At 45.6% G+C, this 23,867-nt stretch overlaps 1 protein-coding gene across 13 annotated transcripts in view; it reads left to right on the top strand.

Annotated features, from left to right (window-relative positions):
- LOC139364200 (NBPF family member NBPF3-like) overlaps positions 1-23,173 on the top strand; it is a 217,626-nt gene extending 194,453 nt beyond the window's left edge. For 10 of the 13 annotated variants that reach the window (XM_071099682.1, XM_071099666.1, XM_071099659.1 and 7 more), the window contains 20 exons: positions 978-1,050; positions 1,511-1,722; positions 2,772-2,981; positions 4,730-4,832; positions 5,663-5,877; positions 6,919-6,964; positions 7,453-7,664; positions 8,712-8,921; positions 10,145-10,247; positions 11,083-11,297; positions 12,344-12,416; positions 12,881-13,086; positions 14,386-14,437; positions 17,943-18,106; positions 19,147-19,198; positions 19,833-20,005; positions 20,710-20,758; positions 21,382-21,554; positions 22,259-22,310; positions 22,930-23,173. In XM_071099682.1, the coding sequence (XP_070955783.1) occupies positions 978-1,050; positions 1,511-1,722; positions 2,772-2,981; positions 4,730-4,832; positions 5,663-5,877; positions 6,919-6,964; positions 7,453-7,664; positions 8,712-8,921; positions 10,145-10,247; positions 11,083-11,297; positions 12,344-12,416; positions 12,881-13,086; positions 14,386-14,437; positions 17,943-18,106; positions 19,147-19,198; positions 19,833-20,005; positions 20,710-20,758; positions 21,382-21,554; positions 22,259-22,310; positions 22,930-23,173 (2,837 nt within the window). The remainder of the gene's footprint in view (positions 1-977; positions 1,051-1,510; positions 1,723-2,771; positions 2,982-4,729; positions 4,833-5,662; positions 5,878-6,918; positions 6,965-7,452; positions 7,665-8,711; positions 8,922-10,144; positions 10,248-11,082; positions 11,298-12,343; positions 12,417-12,880; positions 13,087-14,385; positions 14,438-17,942; positions 18,107-19,146; positions 19,199-19,832; positions 20,006-20,709; positions 20,759-21,381; positions 21,555-22,258; positions 22,311-22,929) is intronic. The other 3 variants (XM_071099668.1, XM_071099711.1, XM_071099675.1) reach the window with 2 other exon arrangements.
- The last annotated feature ends 694 nt before the right edge of the window (positions 23,174-23,867 follow it).

Genomic DNA, 23,867 nt, shown 5'->3' with positions numbered 1-23,867 from the left:
TGTATCGGTGGTGTTTTTTTCCACTAAACATATGTGGCCATGACATGACCAGGACTTCCTGGGTGAGATCAGAGATGGGAAACCCTGCAACCCATGGGGTTGGAGGTCACAGTATTGGGAATGTCCCTCCTTCCTTGATGGAAGATGGTCTTTGGAGCCAGAGGCAACATGTCTCTAGTTGTAAAGGAGAGGAAGGAGGCTGTGACAGGAGGGTGCTTGTTAGAGTGAAAAGAGCTCTGGACTAAGAATGAAGGTTCCCAGGCTGTCTCTTTGGCAATGTTCTTAGTAAGTGTCGGTGAGTGAGTGATTTTTCCCTCGTGAGATTCTCTCTCTCCATCTGCAAAGGCAGGCACATTGTCTCTTGCAAGGTTCTGAATCATCCAAATGTGGGAACACTTACGACTGCTTTTGAAAATGAGATAAAGCCCTTCGCCGTGTGGTGTTGGGGAAGGCACTTGATGTGGGGGCATTTGGTGGTAGGAGGTGCTTCAGACTGGAGCACTCCCCATGGAGAGCATGTCCCTGAATAACACAGGAGAAGCCACATGGAGGGCCTGTGAAGTCTCCTGATACATAGAGGACTGTGGTGCCAGTTTGTCCTCTCCTAAGAGAAAGAATTAGGTTCGAAATGTGAACTGTGACAGGACACCAAGCCTGTGCCTGGGAATCAGATTTGTGGTGGGATGATGGAGACAGCTGCCAAAGTCCTGAGAGAGGCTGGCAAGTCCCCAGTGATATAGGCAACAAAGGGTCTTTTCAATATTTGGCCACATCTTGATGGTGGCCCTCCAGAGCAGAAATGCATTGCCTGATGGAACAGGAAACCATGCCAGGGCATTTTGTTAAAGTAAAACATGAGGGCTTTCAGTTGAATGGTGACCCTTGCCTAGATGTTCATCTCTCTGTGCACATTGGTCTGACTGTGCTTCTAGAGTGTGAAGTGGGAAATATCTGAATGAACACTTCTGTATTTACAGAAAATGATGAAGATAACGATGAAGATGTTAAAGTTGAGAAGGCTGAGAAAGTACAGGAGTCATGTGCCCCCAGGTAACCCTGAATAATCAGGAGCAAGTAATGGATTTTGACATATGAAAAAGGTCTAAGAGGCACACCCTCTCTGGCATCTATGATGAGCCAAAAGCCTGCATTCCCTTGGCCACAGTATGTGAAATTCAACCCAACTTAGACACAGGGTGTGGCAGCTGTTGTGTTTCTCTGTGTGTGGCGAGTGTGATGTCTGTACTGTACAGGGATAGCTGAGTCTTCTTCTTTCTCAGCTCCTATCTGTCCAGTGCAATGAACACCAGTTGCCCTCTTCCTCTCTGTCTCCCGTGGCTGCCATGCTGTGTTGCAGAGAGAAGAGGATTGCCTGTTCCCTCTTAAAGGGAGCCTCCTGTTTGCTTTCTGTGACCACTCTCCTAATCCCTCCTGTCAAAACCGGCTAGGACTCCCTGGGGTCCAATCCCTCTGTGTTTAATCTTCTGGCATCTCTATTTCACCTCATCAGGGAGGTGCAGAAGGCTGAAGAAAAGGAGATCCCTGAGGACTCAGTGGAGGAATGTGCCGTCACTTGTTCAAATAGCTATGGCCCTTCTGAGTCCAACCAGCCTCACAAGAACTCCAAAATCACATTTGAGGAAGACCAAGTGGACTCAACTCTGCTTATAGACCGTGGATCGTCTCCAGATGGATGGCAGGATGCTCTAAACCTTGTCCCAGGTAGCCTCTATTTTCCTTGTGTCTCATACCTCTGTCTAGGCTACGGAAGATCCATTGTGAGTACAGGCTGTATAGGTACATATTGGTTTACTCAGAAACTAGGATGAAGCTAGCTTTGGTGACTGACATATATATTTGCAGCACTTTGGGAGGCCCAAGTGGGAGGATCATTTGAATTCAGGAGTGCAAGAGCAGACTGGAGAATATGGTGAAACCCATCTTTACAAAGAATACAAAACATTAGCCAGGCATGTTCCTTTGCCCCTATAGTCCCAACTGCTCAGGAGGCTTAGGTACGAGGATTGGCTCAGATGATCCTCCCACCCTCATTCACTTTTCTCAGGCTAGACTCTCTCCTTTTCATTTGCTTGTCTTAGCTGTTAATAAGAAGTGTCTGGCCAGGGTCGCTGGCTCACATCTGTAATCCCAGCACTTTGGGAGGGTGAGGTGGGCAGATCACCTGAGGTCAGGAGTTCGAAAGCAGCCTGGCCAATATGGCGAAATTCCATCTCTACTAAAAATACAAAAAATAGCTGGCATAGTGGTTTGTGCCTGTAATCCCAGCTACTTGGGAAGCTGAGCCACGAAAATCACTTGAACCCAGGAGGTAGAGGTTGCAGTGAGCTGAGATCGTGCCACTGCACTCCAGCCTGGGCGACAGAGTGAGACTCCCTCTCAAACAAAACATAAAAAACCAAAACCAACCAACCAGTCAAACGAAAAATTTAGTGAAACAAAAAACAATCTCTTGAGCTACACAGAAACATTCGCCTCTCATGGGGTAAAAAGCTCAGAGCCCAGCCTTGCTTTATGGAAACTTTTAAGCAAGAAAAGGGTGGAAGTGTTTGTGTCCTGATTTCAAGGTGACTGCGTAGCTCAGACACGTTGACTTAAAGGAGATCAAGAGTGGAGATGAGAAGAGTGAAACCAGGGAAACAGCATCTTCAAATCAGTGGACTAGGCTGTCAGTGACATCCCTCAATCCTGAATCAACCTATTTGATTTCACCAGTTATTAACCCATCATGTGTTTGGATTTTTTCTCCCCAGTCCCTGGTTCCACCTCTTCTGCCGCAAACATCAGCATGGTGGCATCTGCTGGTCCTTGGCCAAGTGAGAAGTCAGAGATGAACACTCCAGAAATCAACGAGAAACTGCGCCCGCAGTTGGGAGAAAAGAAAGAACAGTTTAGAAACACTAGAGAGAAATTTCTTGTAACTCAAGTGGCCTACTTCCTGGCCAACCAGCAGAACAGTTATAGTAAGTTCTATAGGCTCACCATCACATAAGTGATGATGTCCTGTCTTCTCTCTGAGAAACGGAATTCTCTCTCCATCAAAAATAATTTAATCCTTTCCTTACTTCTAGGAAAATAGAAATGGGTATTTTCACATTTTGTTAAAGTTGGAAGACAGAAGTACCAAAGGATTTCATAACTTTCCATGTTTGCAGTCAGGTGGGGATGGGCCTAGAGGTAAAATCTCAGTGATGGTTTCAGACACAGGCACAGAATGACCTGTTTTCTCCAAGAGGCTAAATCATGTTTTCACGAATCCTCTCTGTATCATATAAGATCTGGCAGACAAATAACATCTAGTCTGTTGTTCTAAATGTCTCGGGCTAGTGAATTTTATTCAGTTCAAGCTTCTGTTGAGGCCCAATAGGCCAAGCTCTGTTCTAGGGACCCTGAGGGAAATTTGGTGATAGTACACAGTACCCGTGTGAGGGGCGTCAAGAGGAGTCTGCTCCTAATAGAACCTGTGGTATCTATAACCGACAGCATCAAGAGCAGGGAGTAGGGGCCGTGCAAGGTGGCTCAGTCTTGTAATCCCAGCACTTTGGGAGGCTGAGGCAGCTGGATCACGAGGTCAGGAGTTTGATTCCATCCTGGGCAATGTGGAGAGACCCCGTCTCTACTAAAATTAGAAAATTATCTGGGTGTGGTGGCGGGCACCTGTAATCCCAGCTCCTCGGGAGGCTGAGTCCAGAGAATCCTTTGAACCCAGGAGACAGAGGTTGCAGTGAGCCAAGATCATGCCATTGCACTTCAGCCTGGGCGACAGGGCAAGACTCATCAAAAAAGAAACAAACAAAAAAGGCAGAGAGTAGCCTGGTGGGAGGGAAGTCCTGTTTCTTGGGGCACAGGCTTTTGTTCCTAAAGAGGAAGAAAGATGTACCCAAGAATGTGTGGAAGTAGCAGTGCAGTGTGCAGAGCAGGAACCCTGGGTCTGTCTCCTGGGCTCCATCCAAGTTGCTTGTCCTGTGTGTCCCTCAGTTTCCTCATCTATTCATAGGGTGCTACAGTAATACCTACCTTTGTAAATTGCTGCAGTGAGTTACATGAGCTATTTCTTATCAATCTCCTAGAACATTTATGGGCACAGAGTAAACACTATCTATTAGTTCTTCATTCTACTGTTTGTAAATTAACACAAACTTTGTTAGTATTTGGGCATGTTTCCTTCATAGTCTTGTGGTCTTATGTCTCATACTTTATGTTTCCGTTATGATTCTTAAAATCGTATCTGCAGTTACCATTGAAAACTCAAAGATTTTTAAGATCTTTGACATAGTTGTCCTTGAAATTCCCATTAAAAGGGAAACCATCAGTCCCATAGTCCTAGAGGCCTTCCCAATTGTCCGAGAAATCTCTGCTTCATGCCCCAGTGCAGTGTTTTGGAGGAGAGGCTGCAAGGCTTGGGAAAGTGGCCCCGCATTCAGAGTCAGACCTCAGGGGCTGTGAATTCTGACTCCACTCCATTGTGGTTGAATCATCTTGTCAACTTCCTTGATGTGCCCTTGAGTTTCGGTTTGTTTGTCTCTAAATTTTGGAGGATGAGATGCCAGAAAGTCGGGAGACTCAAGAGTAAAGAGGTGGAAATCCCTGCCTGGAGCCTGGTATTGGGGACAGTTATGTCCTTGGGATGGACCCGGCTCCTGCCCTGTAGGCAGTGACCTCAGCAGCATGTGCAGTCTTTCACTGAGGCCAGTGTGTCTGTCTTTTTCAGACTATGAAGAGTGCAAAGACCTCCTAAAATCTATGCTGCGGGATGAGCTTCAGTTGAAGGAGGAGAAGCTTGCAGAGCAGCTCGGGCAAGCTGAAGAGCTCAGGTGAGGGGGCCCTATGCAGGCAGGTGGGCAGGTGTGTAAATCTCTGATGTATAGCAGCTCGGAGGGTAGAAGTAAGAGCCAAGCTGGGCCAGGGGAAGGGCAGGAATTGCTATGGCAGGCTCACAATACACAGAGGTTTGTGAAACAGAGAACAAGGACAGTAATAAGTTATGGGTTGCAGTTGTTTCTCAGAGCCCCGTTTTCTCTTTTTGAAAGAAGTAATTGTTGAGGTGAAATTTGCATAAGACATGATGAACCAAAGGAGTGGGAACCACCCAGCAGCATTCAGTGTACTCAAAATGGTGTGCCATCACCACCCCACTTACCCATAGTCGGAATCACCTCCTGACTGACTGCGGCATCTTATCTTTGACCCAATCAATGTTGCCTTCTGGAGCCTGTCATTCTTTTCTTGTTTAATCTTTTCAATTGGCCCCATCTGCACTTGGCCGCATTTCTGTATATGGTTTTGTATGTAGTCACTACAAGATAGACTATGTGTATTTTCACATGGAAATGTCCATTGCCAGAGTGAGGAGCTGAAAGGATGTCTTTTTGAAACTGAATAAGGAAGACACCTAATTTTGTTTAGAGAAGGGAAAGATGAATGGAACATCGTCGAGGATCTTACAGGAGCCCTCTCTGACATAGAGGAAGCCTGTAAACCATTTTTGCTTCTTTCTCTTGGCCATAGACATTTCTTTAAACGTGTGCTGACCTTCTCCTTGGAGGTCTCCTTGAGGACATTGTCTCAGAAATCTCTGTAGCAATATTCGATCTGATCACTCACCCCTTTCCACTGTTCAATTTTCTCTACTATGTCACCTTAGGCAATATAAAGTCCTGGTTCAGTCTCAGGAACGAGAGCTGAGCCAGTTAAGGGAGAAGTTCCAGGAAGGGAGAAATGCCTCCCACGCATTGAATCAGCATCTCCAGGCCCTCCTCACTCCGGATGAGCCGCCCAACTCCCAGAGGCGGGACCTTCGAGAACAGCTGGCCGAGGGCTGTAGGCTGGCACAGCACCTCGTCCAAAAGCTCACCACAGGTAAGGTTTCCATAGGACCTGGAGACCCAAAACGCCAGGCTTATGAGAGACTCCCGACCTCCATCCTTTCACAATGTTGTATCATTGGTGTTTTTTTTCACTGAACATTTGTGGCCCTTCCAGGACTTCCTGTGTGATATCAGAGATGGGAAACCCATGGGTTTGGAGGTCACAGTATTGCAAATGTCCCTCCTTCCCTGGTGGAGATGGTCTTTGGAGCAAGAGGCAGCATCTCTCTAGTTGTAAAGGAGAGGAAGGAGGCTGTGACAGGAGGGTTCTTGTTAGAGTGAAAAGAGCTGTAGACTTAGAATGAAGGTTCTCAGGCTGTCTCTTTGGCAATGTTCTTAGTAACTGTCAGTGAGTGAGTAATTTATCCTTCTTGAGTTTCTCTGTGTCCATCAGAAAAGGCAGGAAAATTGTCTCTTGCAAGACTCTGAAGCATCTAAATGTGGGAACACTTATGACTGCTTTTGAAAATGAGATAAAGCCCCTCGCCATGTGGTGTTGGAAAAGGCACTTGACGTGGGGGCATTTGGTGGTAGGAAGTGCTTCAGACTGGTGCAGTCCCCATGGAGAGCATGTCCCTGAATAACACAGCAGAAGCCACATGGAGGGCCTGTGAAGTCTCCTGAGGCATAGAGGACTGTGGTGCCAGTTTGTCCGCTCCAAAGGGAAAGAATTAGGTTCCAAATGCGAACTGTGACACAACACCAAGTCTGTGCCTGGGAATCAGATCTGTGGCGGGATGCGGGAGACAGCTGCCAAAGTCCAGAGAGAGGCTGCAGAAGTCCCCAGTGATATGCGGAGCAAAGGGTCTTTTCAATATTTGGTGACATCTTGATGGTGGCCCTCCAGATCAGAAATGCATTGCCTGATGGATCAGGAAAGCATGCCAGTGCATTTTGTTAAAGATAAAACATGAGAACTTTCAGTTTAACTGTGACCCATGCCTAGATGTCCATGTCTCTGTGCACATTGGACTGACTGTGCCTCCAGAGTGTGAAGTGGGAAATATCTGAATGAACACTTCTGTATTTACAGAAAATGATGAAGGTGAGGATGAAGATGTTAAAGTTGATGACACTGAGTAAGTACAGGAATCATGTGCCCCAGGTAACACTGAATAATCAGGTGCAAGTAATGGGTTTTAATATATGAAAAAGGTCTAGGAGGCACACCCTGTCTCTGGCACCTACAATGGGCCACAAGCCTGCATTCCCTTGGCCACAGTATGAGAAATTCAACCCAGCTTAGACACAGGGTGTGGCAGCTGTTGTGTTTCTCTGTGTGTGGTGAGTGTCATATCTGTACCGAACAGGGATAGCTGAGTCTGCATCTTTCTCAGCTCCTATCTCTCCAGTGAAAAGAACACCGGTTGGTCTCTTCCTCTCTGTCTCCCATGGCAGCCATGCTCTGTTGCAGAGAGAAGAGGATTGCCTGTTCCCTCCTAAAGGGAACCTCCTGTTTGCTTTCTGTGACCACTGTCTTAATGCCTCCCGTCAAAACCTGCTAGGTCTCCCTGGGGTTCAATCCCTCTGTATTTAATCTTCTGGCATCTCTATCTCACCTCATCAGGGAGGTGCGGAAGGCAGAAGAAAAGGAGATCCCTGAGGACTCAGTGGAGGAATGTGCCATCACTTGTTCAAATAGCTATGGCCCTTCTGAGTCCAATCAGCCTCACAAGAACTGCAAAGTCACATTTGAGGAAGACCAAATGGACTTGACTCTGCTTATAGACCATGAATCGTCTCCTGATGTATGGCAGGATGCTCTAAACCTTGTCGCAGGTAGCCTCTATTTTCCTTGTGTCTCATACTTCTGTCTAGACTACGGAAGTTCCATTGTGAGGACAGGCTATATACGTACATATTGGTTTACTCAGTAACGAGGATGGAACTAGGTGCGGTGACTCACACATATATTCGCAGCACTTTGGGAGGCCCAAGTGGGAGGATCATTTGAATTCAGGAGTTGAAGAGCAGGCTGGAGAATATGGTGAAACCCATCTTTACAATGAATACAAAACATTAGCCAGGCATGTTCCTTTGCCCTTATAGTCCCATCTGCTCAGGAGGCTTAGGTGTGAGGATTGGCTCAGATGATCCTCCCACACTCATTCACTTTTCTCAGGCTAGACTCTCTCTCCTTTTCATTGGCTTGTCTTAGCTGTTAATAAGAAGTCTCTGGCCAGGGTCGCTGGGCTCACATCTGTAATCCCAGCACTTTGGGAGGACAAGGTGGGCGGATCACCTGAGGTCAGGAGTTCGAAAGCAGCCTGGCCAACATGGCGAAATTGCATCTCTACTAAAAATACAAAAAATAGCTGGCATGGTGGTTGGTGCCTGTAATTCCAGCTACTTGGGAGGCTGACGCATGAGAGTCGCTTGAACCCAGGAGGCAGAGGTTGCAGTGAGTTGAGATCGTGCCACCAGCCTGGGCGACACAGTGAGACTCCCCCTCAAACAAAACATAAAAAACCAAAACCAACCAACCAATCAAACAAAAAAAAATTAACGAAACAAAAAACAATCTCTTGAGCTACACAGAAACATTGGCCCCTCATGAGGTAAAAAGCTCAGAGCCCAGCCTTGCTTTATAGAAACTTCTAAGCAAGAAAAAAGTGGAAGTGTTTGTGTCCTGGTTTCAAGGTGACTGCGTAGCTCAGACACGTTGACTTAAAGGAGATCAAGAGTGGAGATGAGAAGAGTGAAACCAGGGAAACAGCATCTTCAAATCAGTGGACAAGGCTGTCCGTGACATCCCTCAGTTCTGATTCAACCTATTTGATTTCACCAGTTATTAACCCATCATGTGTTTGGACTTTTTCTCCCCAGTCCCTGGCTCCACCTCTTCTACCACAAACGTCAGCATGGTGGTATCTGCGGGCCCTTGGTCCAGTGAGAAGTCAGAGATGAATACTCTAGAAATCAGTGAGAAAATGCGCCCCCAGCGGGCAGAGAACAAACGTCAATTCATAAACACCAAGGAGAAATATCTTGTAACTCAAGTGGCCTACTTTTTGGCCAAGGGGCAGAACAGTTACAGTAAGTTCCCTAAGCTCACCATCACAAAAGTGATGAATGATGTCCTGTCTTGTCTCTGAGAAACTGAATTCTCTCTGCATCAGAAGTAATGTAATCCTTTCCGTACTTGTAGGAAAATAGAAATGGGTATTTTCTCCTTTTGTTAAAGTTGGAAGAGAGAGGTACCAAAGTATTTCAAACCTTTCCATGTTTGCAGTCAGGTGGGGATGGGCCTAGAGTTAAAATCTCAGTGATGGTTTCAGACAGAAGCACAGAATGACCTGTTTTCTCCAAGAGGCTAAATCATGTTTTCAAGAATCCTCTCTGTACCATATAAGATCTGGCAGAAAAATAACATCTAGTCTGCTGTTCTAAATGTCTTGGGCTAGTGAACTTTTATTCAGTTCAAGCTTCTGTTGAGTCCCAATAGGCCAAACTCTGTTCTCGGGACCCTGAGGGAAATTTGGTGATAGTACACAGTACCCGCTGTGAGGGGCATCAAGAGGAGTCTGCTCCTAATAGAACCTGTGGTATCTATAACCGACAGCATCAAGAGCAGGGTGTAGGAGCCATGCAAGGTGGCTCAGTCCTGTAATCCCAGCACTTTGGGAGGCTGAGGCAGCTGGATCACGAGGTCAGGAGTTTGAGACCAGCTTGGGTAACATGGAGAAACCCCATCGCTACTAAAATTACAAAAATTAGCTGGGCGTGGTGGTGGGCACTTGTAATCCCAGCTACTCGAGAGGCTGAGGCAGGAGAATCCTTTGAACCCAGGAGGCAGAGGTGGCAGTGAGCCAAGATCATGCCATTGCACTCCAGCCTGGGCGACAGGAGAAGACTCCTCAAAGAATAAACAAAAAGGCAGAGAGTACCCTGGTGTGAGGGAAGTCCTACTTCCTGGGGAAGAGGCTTTTGTTCCTATAGAGGAAGAAAGATCGCACCCAAGAATGTGTGGAAGTAGCAGTGCAGTGTGCAGAGCAGGAACCCTGGGCCTGTCACCTGGGCTCCATCCAAGTAGCTTGTCCTATCTGTCCCTCAGTTTCTCTTTCTTCATCTCTAAAGTTTGGAGGTTGAGATGCCAGAAAGTCGGGAAACTCAAGAGTAAAGTGGTGGAAATCCCTGCCTAGAGCCTTGTACTGGGGACAGTTATATCCTTCAGATGGACCTGGCTCCTGCCCTGTAGGCAGTGACCACCGCTGTGTGTCCAGCTTTTCACTGAGGCCGGTGTGTCTGTCTTTTCTCAGACTATGAAGAGTGCAAAGACCTCCTAAAATCTATGCTGCGGGATGAGCTTCAGTTGAAGGAGGAGAAGCTTGCAGAGCAGCTCGGGCAAGCTGAGGAGCTCAGGTGAGGGGACCCTATGCAGGCAGGTGGGCAGGTGTGTAAATCTCTGATGTACAGCTACTCCTCTGGGTGAAGTAAGAGCTTAGCTGGGTCTGGGGAAGGGCAGGAATTGCCATGGCAGGCTCACAACACACAAAGATTTATGAAACAGAGAACAAGGATAATAATAAGTTATGGGTTGCAGTTGTTTCTCAGAGCCTTGATTTCTCTTTTTGAAAGAAGTAATTGTTGAGGTGAGATTTGCATAACACAAAATTAACTGAAGGAGTGGGAACCACCCAGCAGCATTGAGTGTACTGAAAATGGTGCGCCATCACCACCCCACTTACCCTTAGTCAGAATCACCTCCTGACTGACTGCGGCTTCTCATCCTTTCGGTCAATCAGTGTTGCCTTCTGGAGCCTGTCATTCTTTCCTTCTTTCATCTTTTCAACTGGCCCCGTCTGCACGTGGCCTCATTTCTGTCCATGGCTTTGCATCTAGTGACTGCAAGATGCGCTATGTGTATTTTCACATGGAAATGTCCATGGCCAGAGTGAGGAACTGAAAGAATGAATGTCTTTTTGAAAGTGAATAAGGAAGGCACCTACTTTTGTTTACAGAAGGGAAAGATGAATGGAACATCGTCGAGGATCTTACAGGAGCCCTCTCTGGTATAGAGGAAGCCTGTAAACCATTTTTCATTCTTACTCTTGGCCACAGGCATTTCTTTAAACATGTGCTGACCTTCTCCTTGGAGGTCTCCTTGAGAACATTGTCTCAGAAATCTCTGTAGCAATATTCGATCTGATCACTCACCCCTTTCCACTGTTCAATTTTCTCTACTATCTCACCTTAGGCAATATAAAGTCCTGGTTCAGTCTCAGGAACGAGAGCTGAGCCAGTTAAGGGAGAAGTTGCGGAAAGGGAGACATGCCTCCCGCGCATTGAATCAGCATCTTCAGGCCCTCCTCACTCCGGATGAGCCGGCCACCTCCCAGGGGCGGGACCTCCAAGAACAGCTGGCCGAAGGCTGTAGGCTGGCACAGCACCTCGTCCGAAAGCTCACCCCAGGTAAGGTTTTTATAGGATCTGATGACCGAAAACCCCGGACTTAGGAGAGACCCCTGACCTCCATACTTTCACAATGACAGTTGTATCGGTGGTGTTTTTTTCCACTAAACATATGTGGCCCTTCCAGGACTTCCTGGGTGAGATCAGAGATGGGAAACCCATGGAGTTGGAGGTCACAGTATTGCAAATGTCCCTCCTTCCTTGGTGGAGATGGTCTTTGGAGCCAGAGGCCACATTTTTCTAGTTGTAGAGGAGAGGAAGGAGGCTGTGACAGGAGGGTTTTTGTTAAGAGTGAAAAGAGCTGTGGACTTAGAATGAAGGTTCCCAGGCTGTCTCTTTGGCAATGTTCTTAGTAACTGTCGGTGAGTGAGTGATTTATCTTTCTTGAGTTTCTCTCTCTCCATCAGAAAAGGCAGGCATATTGTCTCTTGCAAGGCTGTGAAGTATCTAAATGTGGGAACAGTTAGGACTGCTTTTGAAAATGAGATAAAGCCCCCGGCATGTGGTGTTGGAGAAGGCACTTGATACGGGGGCATTTGGTGGTAGGAGGTGCTTCAGACTGGAGCACTCCCCCATGGAGAACATGTCCCTGAATAACACAGCAGAAGCCACATGGAAGGCCTGTGAAGTCTCCTGATGCATAGACGACTGTGGGGCCAGTTAGTCCTCTCCTAAGAGAAAGAATTAGGTTTGAAATGTGAAGTGTGACAGGGCACCAAGCCTGTGCCTGGGAATCAGATTTGTGGTGGGATGATGGAGACAGCTGCCAAAGTCCCGAGGGAGGCTGCACACGTCCCCAGTGATACGGGGAGCAAAGGGTCTTATCAATATTTGGCCACATCTTGATGGTGGCCCTCCAGATCAGAAATGCATTGCCTGATGGATCAGGAAAGCATGCCAGGGCATTTTGTTAAAGATAAAACATGAGAGCTTTCAATTGAACGTTGACCCATGCCTAGATGTCCATGTCTGTGTGCACATTGGGCTCACTGTGCCTGCAGAATGTGAAGTGGGAAATATCTGAATGGACACTTCTGTATTTACAGAAAACGGTGAAGATGAGGATGAAGATGTGAACGTTGAGGAAACTGAGAAAGTACAGGAATCACGTGCCCCCAGGTAACACTAAAAAATCAGGAGCAAGTAATGGGTTTTAACATAGGAAAAAGATCTATGAGGCACACCCTGTCTGGCATCTAGGATGGGCCAAAAGTCTGCATTCCTTTGGCCACAGTATGTGAAATTCAACCCAGCTTAGACATAGGGTGTGGCAGCTGTTGTGTTTCTCTGTGTGTGGTGAGTGTCATATCTGTACCGAACAGGGATAGCTGAGTCTTCATCTTTCTCAGCTCCTGTCTCTCCAGTGAAATGAACACCGATTGGTCTCTTACTCTCTGTCTCCCATGGCCGCTATGCTCTGTTGCAGAGAGAAGAGGATTGCCTGTTCCCTTCTAAAGGGAACCTCCTGTTTGCTTTCTGTGACCACTGTCTTAATGCCTTCTGTGAAAACCAGCTAGGGCTCCCTGGGGCCCGATCCCTCTGTGTTTAATCTTCTGACATCTCTCTCCAACCTGGCTCATCAGGGAGGTGCAGAAGGCTGAAGAGAAGGAAGAACCTGACGACTCACTGGAGGAATATTCCATCGCTTGTTCAAATAGCTACGGTCCTTGTGAGTCCAACCAGCCTTACAGCAACACCAAAATCACATTTGAGGAAGACCAAGTCAACTCACGTCTCATTGACTCATCCTCTCATGATGAATGGGAGGATGCTGTATCCATTATCCCAGGTAGCCTCTATTTTCCTTGTGTCTCATTCCTCTTTCTGTGCTGAGGAAGTATAACCCCGAAGACAGACTCTATCCACACAAATTGGTTTACATAAAAATCTGCGATGGGATTCTAAACCCAGATATCAGGGAGGTTTTCTGTCCTTCTCAGCTCATGTCATGCCTTTGTCTCCCGGTCCCCAGTGTGAAGTTACTGGACCCCAGGCAAGTGTGACAACCTCATAGTCACCTGAGTGCAGGAGGTGCATGGGAGGTAACTGGGAGGCTTCCTAGCTTCGAATCAGTATCTCTTGTCACCTGTGATTAAGTCATGTGTCCCTGAACAATGTCCATGGAGTTCCTATGCCTTTTGAAGGAGACTAGCAGCCTTGCCTTTGTATTTGGATATATTGCTCCCCAGGCTTCACTACTCTCAGCTTTAATCTTGATCTCTTTTAAGTCAGCTTGGTTAGCTGCACAGTCCCATTGAAATGTGGACGGAAACTTTTCTTGTTTAGTTTGCTGATACAGTTCCATAAAGCAAGGCTGGACCCTGGTTCTCCACCCCATCAATGCAATAGCTGATCCGATGTTTCTTTTTCGCATCATAGATTGTTGTTGTTGGTGGCGGTGGTGGGATTTTTTTGGCGATGGAGTCTTGCTCAACCACGGTGGAGTGCAGTGGCACCATCTTGGCTTGATGCAACCTCCGCCTCCCAGATTGAAGTGATTCTCCTGCCTCAGCATCTTGAGTAGCTGGTACCACAGGTACACACAACCACATCTGGCTAATTTTTGTATTTTCAGTAGAGATGGGGTTTCCCCATATTGGCCAGGTTCATCTTGAACTCATGACCTCAAATGATTCACCTGCCTTGGCCTCCTGAATCCCAGATTCTTTTTAAAGCAAGAGTTGTTAGAATGCGTCTATCAGTTGAGTTTCATGTACAGATGCCTCTGAACATTTAATGTCCATGGTACCTGATGAGATAAATCAGTATTGCAGCAACACTCCTAGAAAATTGTTCGACTAATTTTTGGAGATTTTGGGGGGAAAATTTTATTTTCTTTGCATAGACGCAGGCAGGGAATATGGCATTATAGTCTACCCACAGAGGGAAATTTTGGCCTGTGGGACTGGAAAGCAGGGTCATCTACTTCTCACCAGACTTAATCTAGACCACCCTAGAATATTCATGTCAGAATCCATGTTCTTGCCCTGAGAATAGTTGTGTCCTTGTGCTATGACTGGACAGTGATTTGGTCATATGTGAAGTGTGAATTGCTTAATGTGACCTGCTTCTCTGAATGTATTTACAGAAAATGAAAGTGATCGTGAAGAAGAGGAAGAAAAAGGGCCAGTGTCTCCCAGGTAATGCTGTGGAATTGTGAGCTGTGAATTCAGTAGTGACACCTGGAGATTGTAGATTTCGGGAAAATGAGGAAGCGATGAATAGAACGATTTCTTTCATTCACTCAGCTACAAATTGTCCTTATTAACAATGTTGTGCATTATTTGTGGCACTTGTATTGGTTTTAATTTCATAGTCCTCTGAAGATAAGTACTTGCAATCAGTTGAGCCAGGTGAACTAGCCAAAGAGGGATATCTTGTTCATCTTTTCAAAAAACCAGCTCCTGGATTCACTGAGGTTTTTTTGTTTGTTTGTTTGTTTGTTTTTTGAGACGGAGTCTCGCTCTGTCACCCAGGCTGGAGTGCACTGGCCGGATCTCAGCTCACTGTAAGCTCTGCCTCCTGGGTTTACACCATTCTCCTGCCTCAGCCTCCCGAGTAGCTGGAACTACAGGCGCCCGCCACCTCTCCCAGCTAGTTCTTTATATTTTTTAGTAGAGACCGAGTTTCACCGTGTTAGCCAGGATGGTCTCGATCTCCTGACCTCATGATCTGCCCGTCTCGGCCTCCCAAAGTGCTGGGATTACAGGCTTGAGCCACCATGCCTGGCCCACTGATTTTTTTGAAGGATTTGTTGTGTCTCTGTCTCTTTCAGTTCTGCTCTGATCTTAGTTATTTCTTGCCTTGTGCTAGCTTTTGAATTTGTTTGCTCTTGCTTCTCTAGTTGTTTTAATTGTGATTTTCAGGTGTTGATTTTAGATCTTTCCTTTCTCTTGTGGGCATTTAGTGCTAGAAATTTCCCTCTCCATACTGCTTTAAATGTGTGCCAGAGATTCTGGTATGTTGTGTCGTTGTTCTCAATGGTTTCAAAGAACATCTTTATTTCTGCCTTCCTTTCATTATTTACCCAGTAGTCATTCAGGAGCAGGTTGTTCAGTTTCCATGCAGTTGTTCAGTTTTGAGTGGGTTTCTTAATCCTGAGCTCTAATTTGATTGCACTGTGTTCTGAGAGACAGTTTGTTGTGATTTCTGTTGTTTTACATTTGCTGAGGAATGCTTGACTTCCAACTATGTGGTCAATTTTGGAATAAGTGTGATGCGATGCTGAGAAGAATGTATATTCCGTTGATTTTGGGTGGAGAGTTCTGTAGATGTCTGTTAGGTCTGCTTGGTGCAGAGCTGAGTTTGCGTTCTGGATATCCTTGTTAGCATTCTGTCTCATTGATGTGTGTAATATTGACAGTGGGGTGTTAAAGTGTCCCATTATTGTTGTCTGGGAGTCTAAGTGTCTTTTTAGGTCTCTCAGGAGTTGCTTTATGAATGTAGGTGCTCCTGTATTGGGTGCATATATCTTTAGGATAGTTAGCTCTTCTTGTCGAATCGATCCCTTTACCATTATATAATGGTCTTCTTTGTCTCTTTGGATCTTTGATGGTTTAAAGTCTGTTTTGTCAGAGACTAGGATTGCAACCCCTGCTTTTTTTGCTTTCCATTTGCTTGGTAGGTGTTCCTCCATCCCTTCATTTTGAGCCTATGTGTGTCTCTGCACGTGAGATGCATCTCCTGAACACAGCACACTGATGGGTCTTGACTGTTTATCCAATTTTCCAGTCTGTGTCTTTTAATTGGGGCATTTAGCCCATTGACATTGAAGGTGAATATTGTCATGTGTGAATTTGATCCTGTCATTAAGATGTTAGCTGGTTATTTTGCCTGTTAGTTGATGCAGTTTCTTCCTAGCATCGATGGTCTTTACAATTTGACATGTTTTTGCAGTGGCTGGTACTGGTTATTCCTTTCCGTGTTTAGTGCTTCCTTCAGGAGCTCTTGTAAGGTAGGCCTGGTGGTGACAAAATCTCTCAGCATTTGATTGTGTGTGAAGGATTTGATTTCTCTTTCACTTACGAAGCTTAGGTTGGGTGGATATGAGATTCTGGGTTGAAAATTCTTTTCTTTAAGAATGTTAAGTATTGGCCCCCACTGTCTTCTGGCTTGTAGAGTTTGTGCAGACAGATGTGCTGTTAATCTGATGGGCTCCCCTTTGTGGGTAACCCGACCTTTCTCTCTGGCTGCCCTTACCATTTTTTCCTTCATTTCTACCTTGGAAAATCTGACAATTATGTTTCTTGGGGTTACTCTTCTCGAGGAGTATCTTTATGGTGTTCTCTGTATTTCCTGAATTTGAATGTTGGCCTGCCTTGCTAGGTTGGGGAAGTTCTCCCGGGTAATATCCTGAAGAGTGTTTTCCAGCTTGGTTCCATTCTCCCCATCACTTTCAGGTACACCAATCAAATGTAGATTTGTTCTTTTCACATAGTCCCATATTGCTTGGCAGCTTTGTTTGTTTCTTTTTACTCTTTTTTCTCTAAACTTTTCTTCTCACTTCATTTGGTTAATTTGATCTTCAATCACTGATATCCTTTCTTCCACTTGATCGATTCAGCTACTGAAGCTTGTGCATGTGTCATGTAGTTCTCATGCCATGGTTTTCAGCTCCATCAGGTCAATTAAGGTCTTCTCTACACTGTTTATTGTAGTTAGCCATTTGTCTAATCTTTTTTCAAGGTTTGTAGCTTCCTTGCGATGTTTTTGCACATCCTCCTTTAACTCGGAGAAGTTTGTTATTACCAACTTTCTGAAGCCTACTTCAGTCATCTCGTCAAAGTCATTCTCTGCCCTTTTTTGTTCCGTTGCTGGCGAGGATCTCTGATCCTTGGGAGGAGAAGGGGCGCTGTGGTTTTTAAAATTTTCAGCTTTTCTGCTCCGGTTTCTCCACCTCTTTGTGGTTTTATCTCCCTTTGGTCTTTGATGCTGGTGACCTAGAGATGTAGTTTTGGAGTGGATGTCTTTTTTGTTGAAGTGGATGCTATTCCTTTCTGTTTGTTAGTTTTCTTGTTAACAGTGAGGTCCCTCAGCTGCAGGTCTGGTGGAGTTTGCTGGAGGTCCACTCCAGACCCTCAAACAGGGATTTCTTGGTGTCGCCTGTTCTGTCCCCTGCGTTTAAATCCAGGGAGAGAATGTACATATGCTTTCTGCTTATTTTTTGTTCGTATGTTTTCCAGTATTTGTGCAAGAAAAGAAACTGAAAAAATAAACATATTCTATCAAAATATTGGGAAAATGGGGCCCTTAGCACACAAGATCTGTGTCTGCACTGCCTCAAGAGCTCTGTTCACTTGAATGCTGTATGGAAAATTCAACGCAATTTATGCAAAGTAGTTGAAATCTTGTGTTAGTCTCTGTGCTGCAAGTCATGAGGGTAGTTTACAGGGAGAGTCGGGGTGCCCTACATTGGCTCATCTGTGGCAAGTGTACTGAGCACGTGCAGCCCATTTTTGGTCATTCCCCAGGGCACTCACCCTCTGCCCTGCATTTAGAAGGATACTTTTATTTCTGTCAAAGGAAAACTGGCTTTGGTTTCTGTGACCACTCCATTCTGCCTCCCATCAGATCATCTGGGAGGTTTTGCTGTCTAATCTCTGTCGGTTAAATCTTCTGTCATCCCTGTCCTGCCTGTGTCATCAGGAATCTGCAGGAGTCTGAAGAGGGGGAAGCTCTCCAGGAATCCTGGGATGAAGGTTATTCGACTCCCTCAATTCCTCCTGACATGTCTGCCTCATACCAGTCTTACAGCAGCACCTTTCACTCATTAGAGGAACAGCAAGTCGACTTGGCTCTTGACGTGGGCAGTGAGTACTCCATTGTGAAGGTGATAAAGCTCCAGTTCATGTCCCAAGTAGACCCCGTAATCTTGGGGCTTTCCACCCCTGGTTGGGCTGAGAGTTGCCATCACTGTGGGTTTAACCTATATATCAATGTAGATTTCAATCACTCTGGAGTCGAGTCTGAAGTACAGGCATGGCGTGGTTCAGTGAGCTTTAATATCTTGCTAGTCTCAGGCCATGCCAGTGCCACCCTAGACTGACTGTCAGGACATGGAACTCAACGCAGGTGTGGCAAACTCACACCAAGCCATGCAGCACATGCCCAGGTGTTATCTGTCAGATCAGTTCATGTGAATTAAATGTGTCTTGCCAGCTACAAAGTTCCTCATGAGTTTTGTTCCCAAAGCATGTCTGTGCGGTTCTTTACCTGCCCGAGGCCAGTGTCACCCTTGTCTACCTCTGAATCGGAGATGTGACCCAGGTTTCACTGAATTTATCCCCATTTTCTGTGTCTTCTCAGTTGGCTTGTTTTAGCTCATCTGTCCATCGTCTTGCTGGTATGTTTTCTAGATAAATGACTGACTTTTCACCCACAAAAGCCATAATAGCTGATGCTTCTGTGTAGAACCAAGTCTCGTTGTAACAAGAGCTGGAATATTACACCCCTACATGAAATCTCAGTGTCCACAATCTCATAAACTATCAAATCCTGGGTATTTGATGTGAGAAACCTGAATATTGCAGCATCTCTCCTACGAGGTGTTAGAAGTATTTGCCTAGAATCTATTGGGAAAGTCATTGCTCATTTGTGTACACAAACCTAGGACAGATCACATTGGGAAGATAACATTCCAAAAGAGAGGAATTTTGCCCAAGGCTCATGAAAGGAACCAAGTCAGTTCTCTCAAGACTTGACCTCATGCCTCTGGTTATGTTTCTCTCAAAGTCTTCTGTTCCCACACTGAGAAGACTGATGTCCCTGTGTTAGGATTGGACAGAGGAATGTTTCTGTGTGCAAGGAAGAACTGCTTCATGTAAGAGGCCCCATCTGAATTTATTTGCAGGACATTGGTGTGATGAAGTGAAAAAGGAGGACCAAGAGGCCACAGGTCCCAGGTGAGTCTGAGAAATTGTGGACAGTTCATTTGCTGTTGACACCTAGAGACGTCAAGTGCAGGGAAAACAGTACATGCTGAAAAGAGTGACTTCGCCTTATCAGACAAGTCTGAATTATGCCTACTAATATTGCTTTTGGTTTTCATTACAGTAAATATTTAGGTTTCCATTTTTTCCCACCCTTATCATTTACTAACCTACTGAAGGTTGACCATGCCTCAAAAGCTGTATTCTCATGGTGACTGCAGGGAAACTTGAGCACATTTTATGCAAAATTATTGAGCCCACTGTTTTCATGATCCCTGTTCACTGTTCGTCCTGAGGGCACAAATACAAAGTGTTCTTTGACTGCCTCATCAGTGTGTCACCTGGCCGATTCACTGAGCTCTTACTCTCTCTGTCTATCTCTGTCTCGTGTGTGTGTGAGTGTGTGTGTGTGTGTGTGTTTCTTTCCCTTTCATCCTTTTCTACCTGGCCCTGATTGTGCCAACATTAAGGCAATAATCTGTTACCTCATTAATAGAGCTGTCCTTTTTCTTTCCAAACACTTCCTTATGTTACCTATGAAATCTAGCTGGGGCTGTGTGGTTTCTGATTCCCCCTGGCTTATTCTTTACTTTTCCTACTTTTCCAGGCTCAACAGGGAACTGCTGGATGAGAAAGAGCCTGAAGTCTTGCAGGACTCACTGGATAGATTTTATTCAACTCCTTGCGGGTATCTTGAACTGCCTGACTTATGCCAGCCCTACAGAAATGCCTTCTGCTCGTTGGAAGAAGAGCACTTTGGCTTGGCTCTTGATATGGACAGTGAGTTCCTTACTATGAAGGTGATAAGGCTCCACCTGGTCTTCCCGATAGGGGTGATATTCCTGTTCCAAGTGACCCTTCCTGACCCGAGAGATGTCATTGCTGCTGGCAGGACCAATGGACACATATAGGTTGTAATGCAACTGTAGTTTCAGTTGGAAGCCCAGATATGAAATGGGTCAGTGAGCATGGCTGTATTCCTAGTCTCCAGTCATGCCTGTGGCAACCTGAACCCACTCTCAGCACATTGGACCGAGGCAGATGTAAAAAATTCACAGAACTATGATTCGGACTCAACGTTTGTAGATTTCCTCCTTTATTCTAATTTCAGTGTCTTGCGACCATGAACGAGTTGGGAATTTGATGAGACAGGGCTGAATACAGCAGTTTTCCTCCTAGAAATCATCTGGGGCATTTTCTTTGAATTGATGGGAACAATAAGGCATAACTGTTTGCACAAACTTGGGATAAATGATTTTGGGATAACTGTCTACCAGAATAGGGACATTTGACCCTTGGTTCTGAGATGTAAATCACAGAATCTCTATCATGACCGGCTTTGAGGCCTCCTGCAGTGTATCTCTCACATTATCCTGTTCTCATGCTGAGGAGCCTGTGGTCCCTGTGTGGGGATTAGACAGTGGACTGTTATGGGTGTAGGTGAATTGGCTTATTTTGCCTGTCCCTGTCTGATTTTACTGCAGGAATTACAAAGGAAGAAGAGGAAGAAGACCAAGGCCCACCATGCCCCAGGTAACTCTGAGCAATTGACAACAGCTAATTCTGTGTTGACACCTGGAGACTCCTGGTTCGGGGAAAAACAGAGCGGGCCGACATTATTGATTACATCTTTTCAGCCAAGCCTGAATTATTCCTACTAACATTGCTATTGGTTTTCATAGCATTACATATTTAGGTTCCCATTTCTTCCTCCCCTTATCATTTACTAACCTACTGTAGGTGGACCATACTTCAAAAGCTCTATTCTCATGGTGACTACATGGAAACTTGAGCACATTTGATGGAAAATTATTGATCACAGCCTTTTCATGATCACTGTATGCTGTGTGTCCTGAGGGCACTAACTCAGAGTGTCCTGTTACTCCCTCATCAGTGTGTCACCTGGACAACTCACCAAGCACTCTCTGTTTCTCTCTGTCTCTCTCTCTGCCTCTGTTCTCTGTCTGTCTTTCTCTTTCATCCTTTTCCGTTTGGCCCTGTTCTGTCCCAACATGAAGGCAATAATTTGTTACCTCATTCATGGATCTATCATTTTTCTTTCTTGACCACTTCCTTGTGCTACCCATGAAATCTAGTTGGGGCTCTGTTGTGTCTGATGTCTCCTGACTTATTCTTTACTTTTTCTACTTTTCCAGGCTCAGCAGAGAGCTGCTGGAGGTAGTAGAGCCTGAAGTCTTGCAGGACTCACTGGATAGATATTACTCGACTCCTTACAGTTATCTTGAGCTTCCCGATTCATGCCATCCCCAGGGAAGTTCCCTTTACTCATTGGAGGAACAACACATTGGCTTTTCTCTTGGCGTGGATGGTGAGTACCTTTCTCTGAAGCTGATGAGGATCCACTGAGTGTTCCGTATAGAGATCATATTCCTGTTCCAAGTGGCCGTTACTGAGCTGAGAGATGTCACTGCTGCAGTGAGGACCTATAGGCACATGTAGGTTCAATGAAACTCTAGTTCCACCTGGAAGCCCAGACATGGGATGGGTCAGTGAGCATGGCTCTCTTCCTAGTCTCAGGCCATGCCTGTGGCGCTCTGATTCTACTCTCAAGACATTGGACCTGGGCAGATGTGACAAATTCAGAGAACTATGATTTTGACTCAAGGGTTTCCAGATTTCCTTTCTCACTCTAATTTCAGTGTCTAAAATCCTCACAACCATGAACAATCTGAGGATTTGATGAGACAGGGCTGAATATTGCAGTTTTTCTCCTAGAAATCACTTGAGGACATTTGCTTTAAATTGATTGGAAAAATATGGCATAACCATTTGCACAAACTTGGGACAAATGATATTGGGATAACGATCTACCAGAAAAGGGACATTCTACCCTTAGTTTCTGGGACAAAAACCAAGGAATCTCTATCATGACCAGCCTTCAGGCCTTCTGAAATATATCTCCCACAGTGTGTTATTCTTATGCTGAGGAGCCTTAGGTCCCTGTGTAAGGATTAGACAGTGGATTGTTATGTGTGTAGGAGAATCAGATTCATGTGTCTGAATTTATTGCAGAAATTGAAAATGACCAAGAAGGGGAAGAAGATCAAAACCCACCATGCCCCAGGTAACTTTCAGCAATTGTGGACGCTTAATTCTTTGTTAATACCTGGAGATGACAGATCCAGGGGAAAGCAGTGTGTTTGGTTTCATGTTTTCAATGAAAGCTGAATTACTCCTACTGACATTGCTGTTGGTTTTCATTGCAGTAGAGGTTTAGGTTTCCATTTCTTCCTCCCCTTATCATTGACTAACGTACCATAGGTTGACCATACCTCAAAAGCTGTACTCTCATGGCGATTGCATCGAATTTTAATCACATTTTATGGAAAACTATTAAACTCACTCTTCATAATCACTGTTTCCTGTGTGTCATCTGGGCACTAACTCAGAGTGTCCTTTTACTCCCTTATCAGTGTGTCACCTGGCCAATTCACTCAGCTCGCTTTCTCTCTCTCTCTCTCTCTCTCTCTCTCTCTCTCTCTCTCTCTCTCTGTCTTTCTCTTTCATTGTTTTCTACCTGGCCCTGTTCTATCCCAACATAAAGGCAACAATGGTTTACCTCATTAAAAAGATCTATCCTTTTCCTTTTTTAACCACTTCCCTATGTTACCCCGAAATCTAGTTGGGGCTCTGCGGTGTCTGATTTCCCCTGGCTGCTTCTTTAGTTTCATCTCCTTTTCCAGGCTCAACGGGGTGCTGATGGAAGCAGGAGAGCCTGAAGTCTTGCAGGACTCACTGAATGGATGTTATTGGACTCCTTCAAGTTACTTTCAACTACCTGACTCATTCCAGCACTACACAAGTGGCTTTTACTCACTAGAGGAACAGCACGTCAGCTTGGCCCTTGACGCGGACAATGGGTTTTTTACTTTGACGATGATAAGGTTCCACCTGGGCTTCCAGATGGGAGTCCTATTCCCACACTAAGCAGCCCTTCCTAAGCTGAGAGATGTCATTGCCGCAGGCAGGACTTACAGGCACATGTAGGTTTGAATGAAACTGTAGTTCCGTTTGGAATCCCAGACATAGGATAGGAAAGTGGGCAGTACTCTATTCCATTCTCAGACCATGAAGTGGCAACCTGTGCTCAGTCTGACGACACTGGACCCAAGTTAGGTGTGACACGTTCACATAACTCTGCAGCACATGCCGGGAGTGAATGTGAGATATTCTGATTTGAACCAGGTATCTCTGGGTAGCTACAAAGTTCCTCAGGGATTTCATTTTACGGGCATGTCTCTGAGCTTCTATGCCTGCTCAAGGTCAGTGTCATCTTTGTGTTTAAGTCATCCAAAGGTGTTACCCTGGTTTCAATGAACCTCCCCCCATTCTTTGTATCTTCAGTGTTGGTTTGTTTTAGCTGATCCATGTGTAACACAGGAGGGATCCTTGCCTGAGGATTGTATTTCAGAACCACTGACTGCTCTTGACAATTGTTAACCCACTAGGCACCTTTGGTTAGAGAAGCCACAGTCCTTCAGCCTCCAATTGCTATCAATACTTAGGAAGACCACAGCTAGATGGACAAACAGCTTGGAGAGCCCTTAGCCTGGCTCCTCTCAATTCCATCCTGTAAAGAACAGGAGCCAGGAGCCGCTGGCAGGAGACAGCATGTCACCCG

Source organism: Macaca nemestrina, chromosome 1 (genome assembly GCF_043159975.1).
Source record: "Macaca nemestrina isolate mMacNem1 chromosome 1, mMacNem.hap1, whole genome shotgun sequence".
In the NCBI taxonomy this organism is placed as follows: Eukaryota; Metazoa; Chordata; class Mammalia; order Primates; family Cercopithecidae; genus Macaca; species Macaca nemestrina.
Note: the sequence above shows the minus strand (reverse complement) of the source record. Positions and strands in the feature narration are given on the sequence as shown.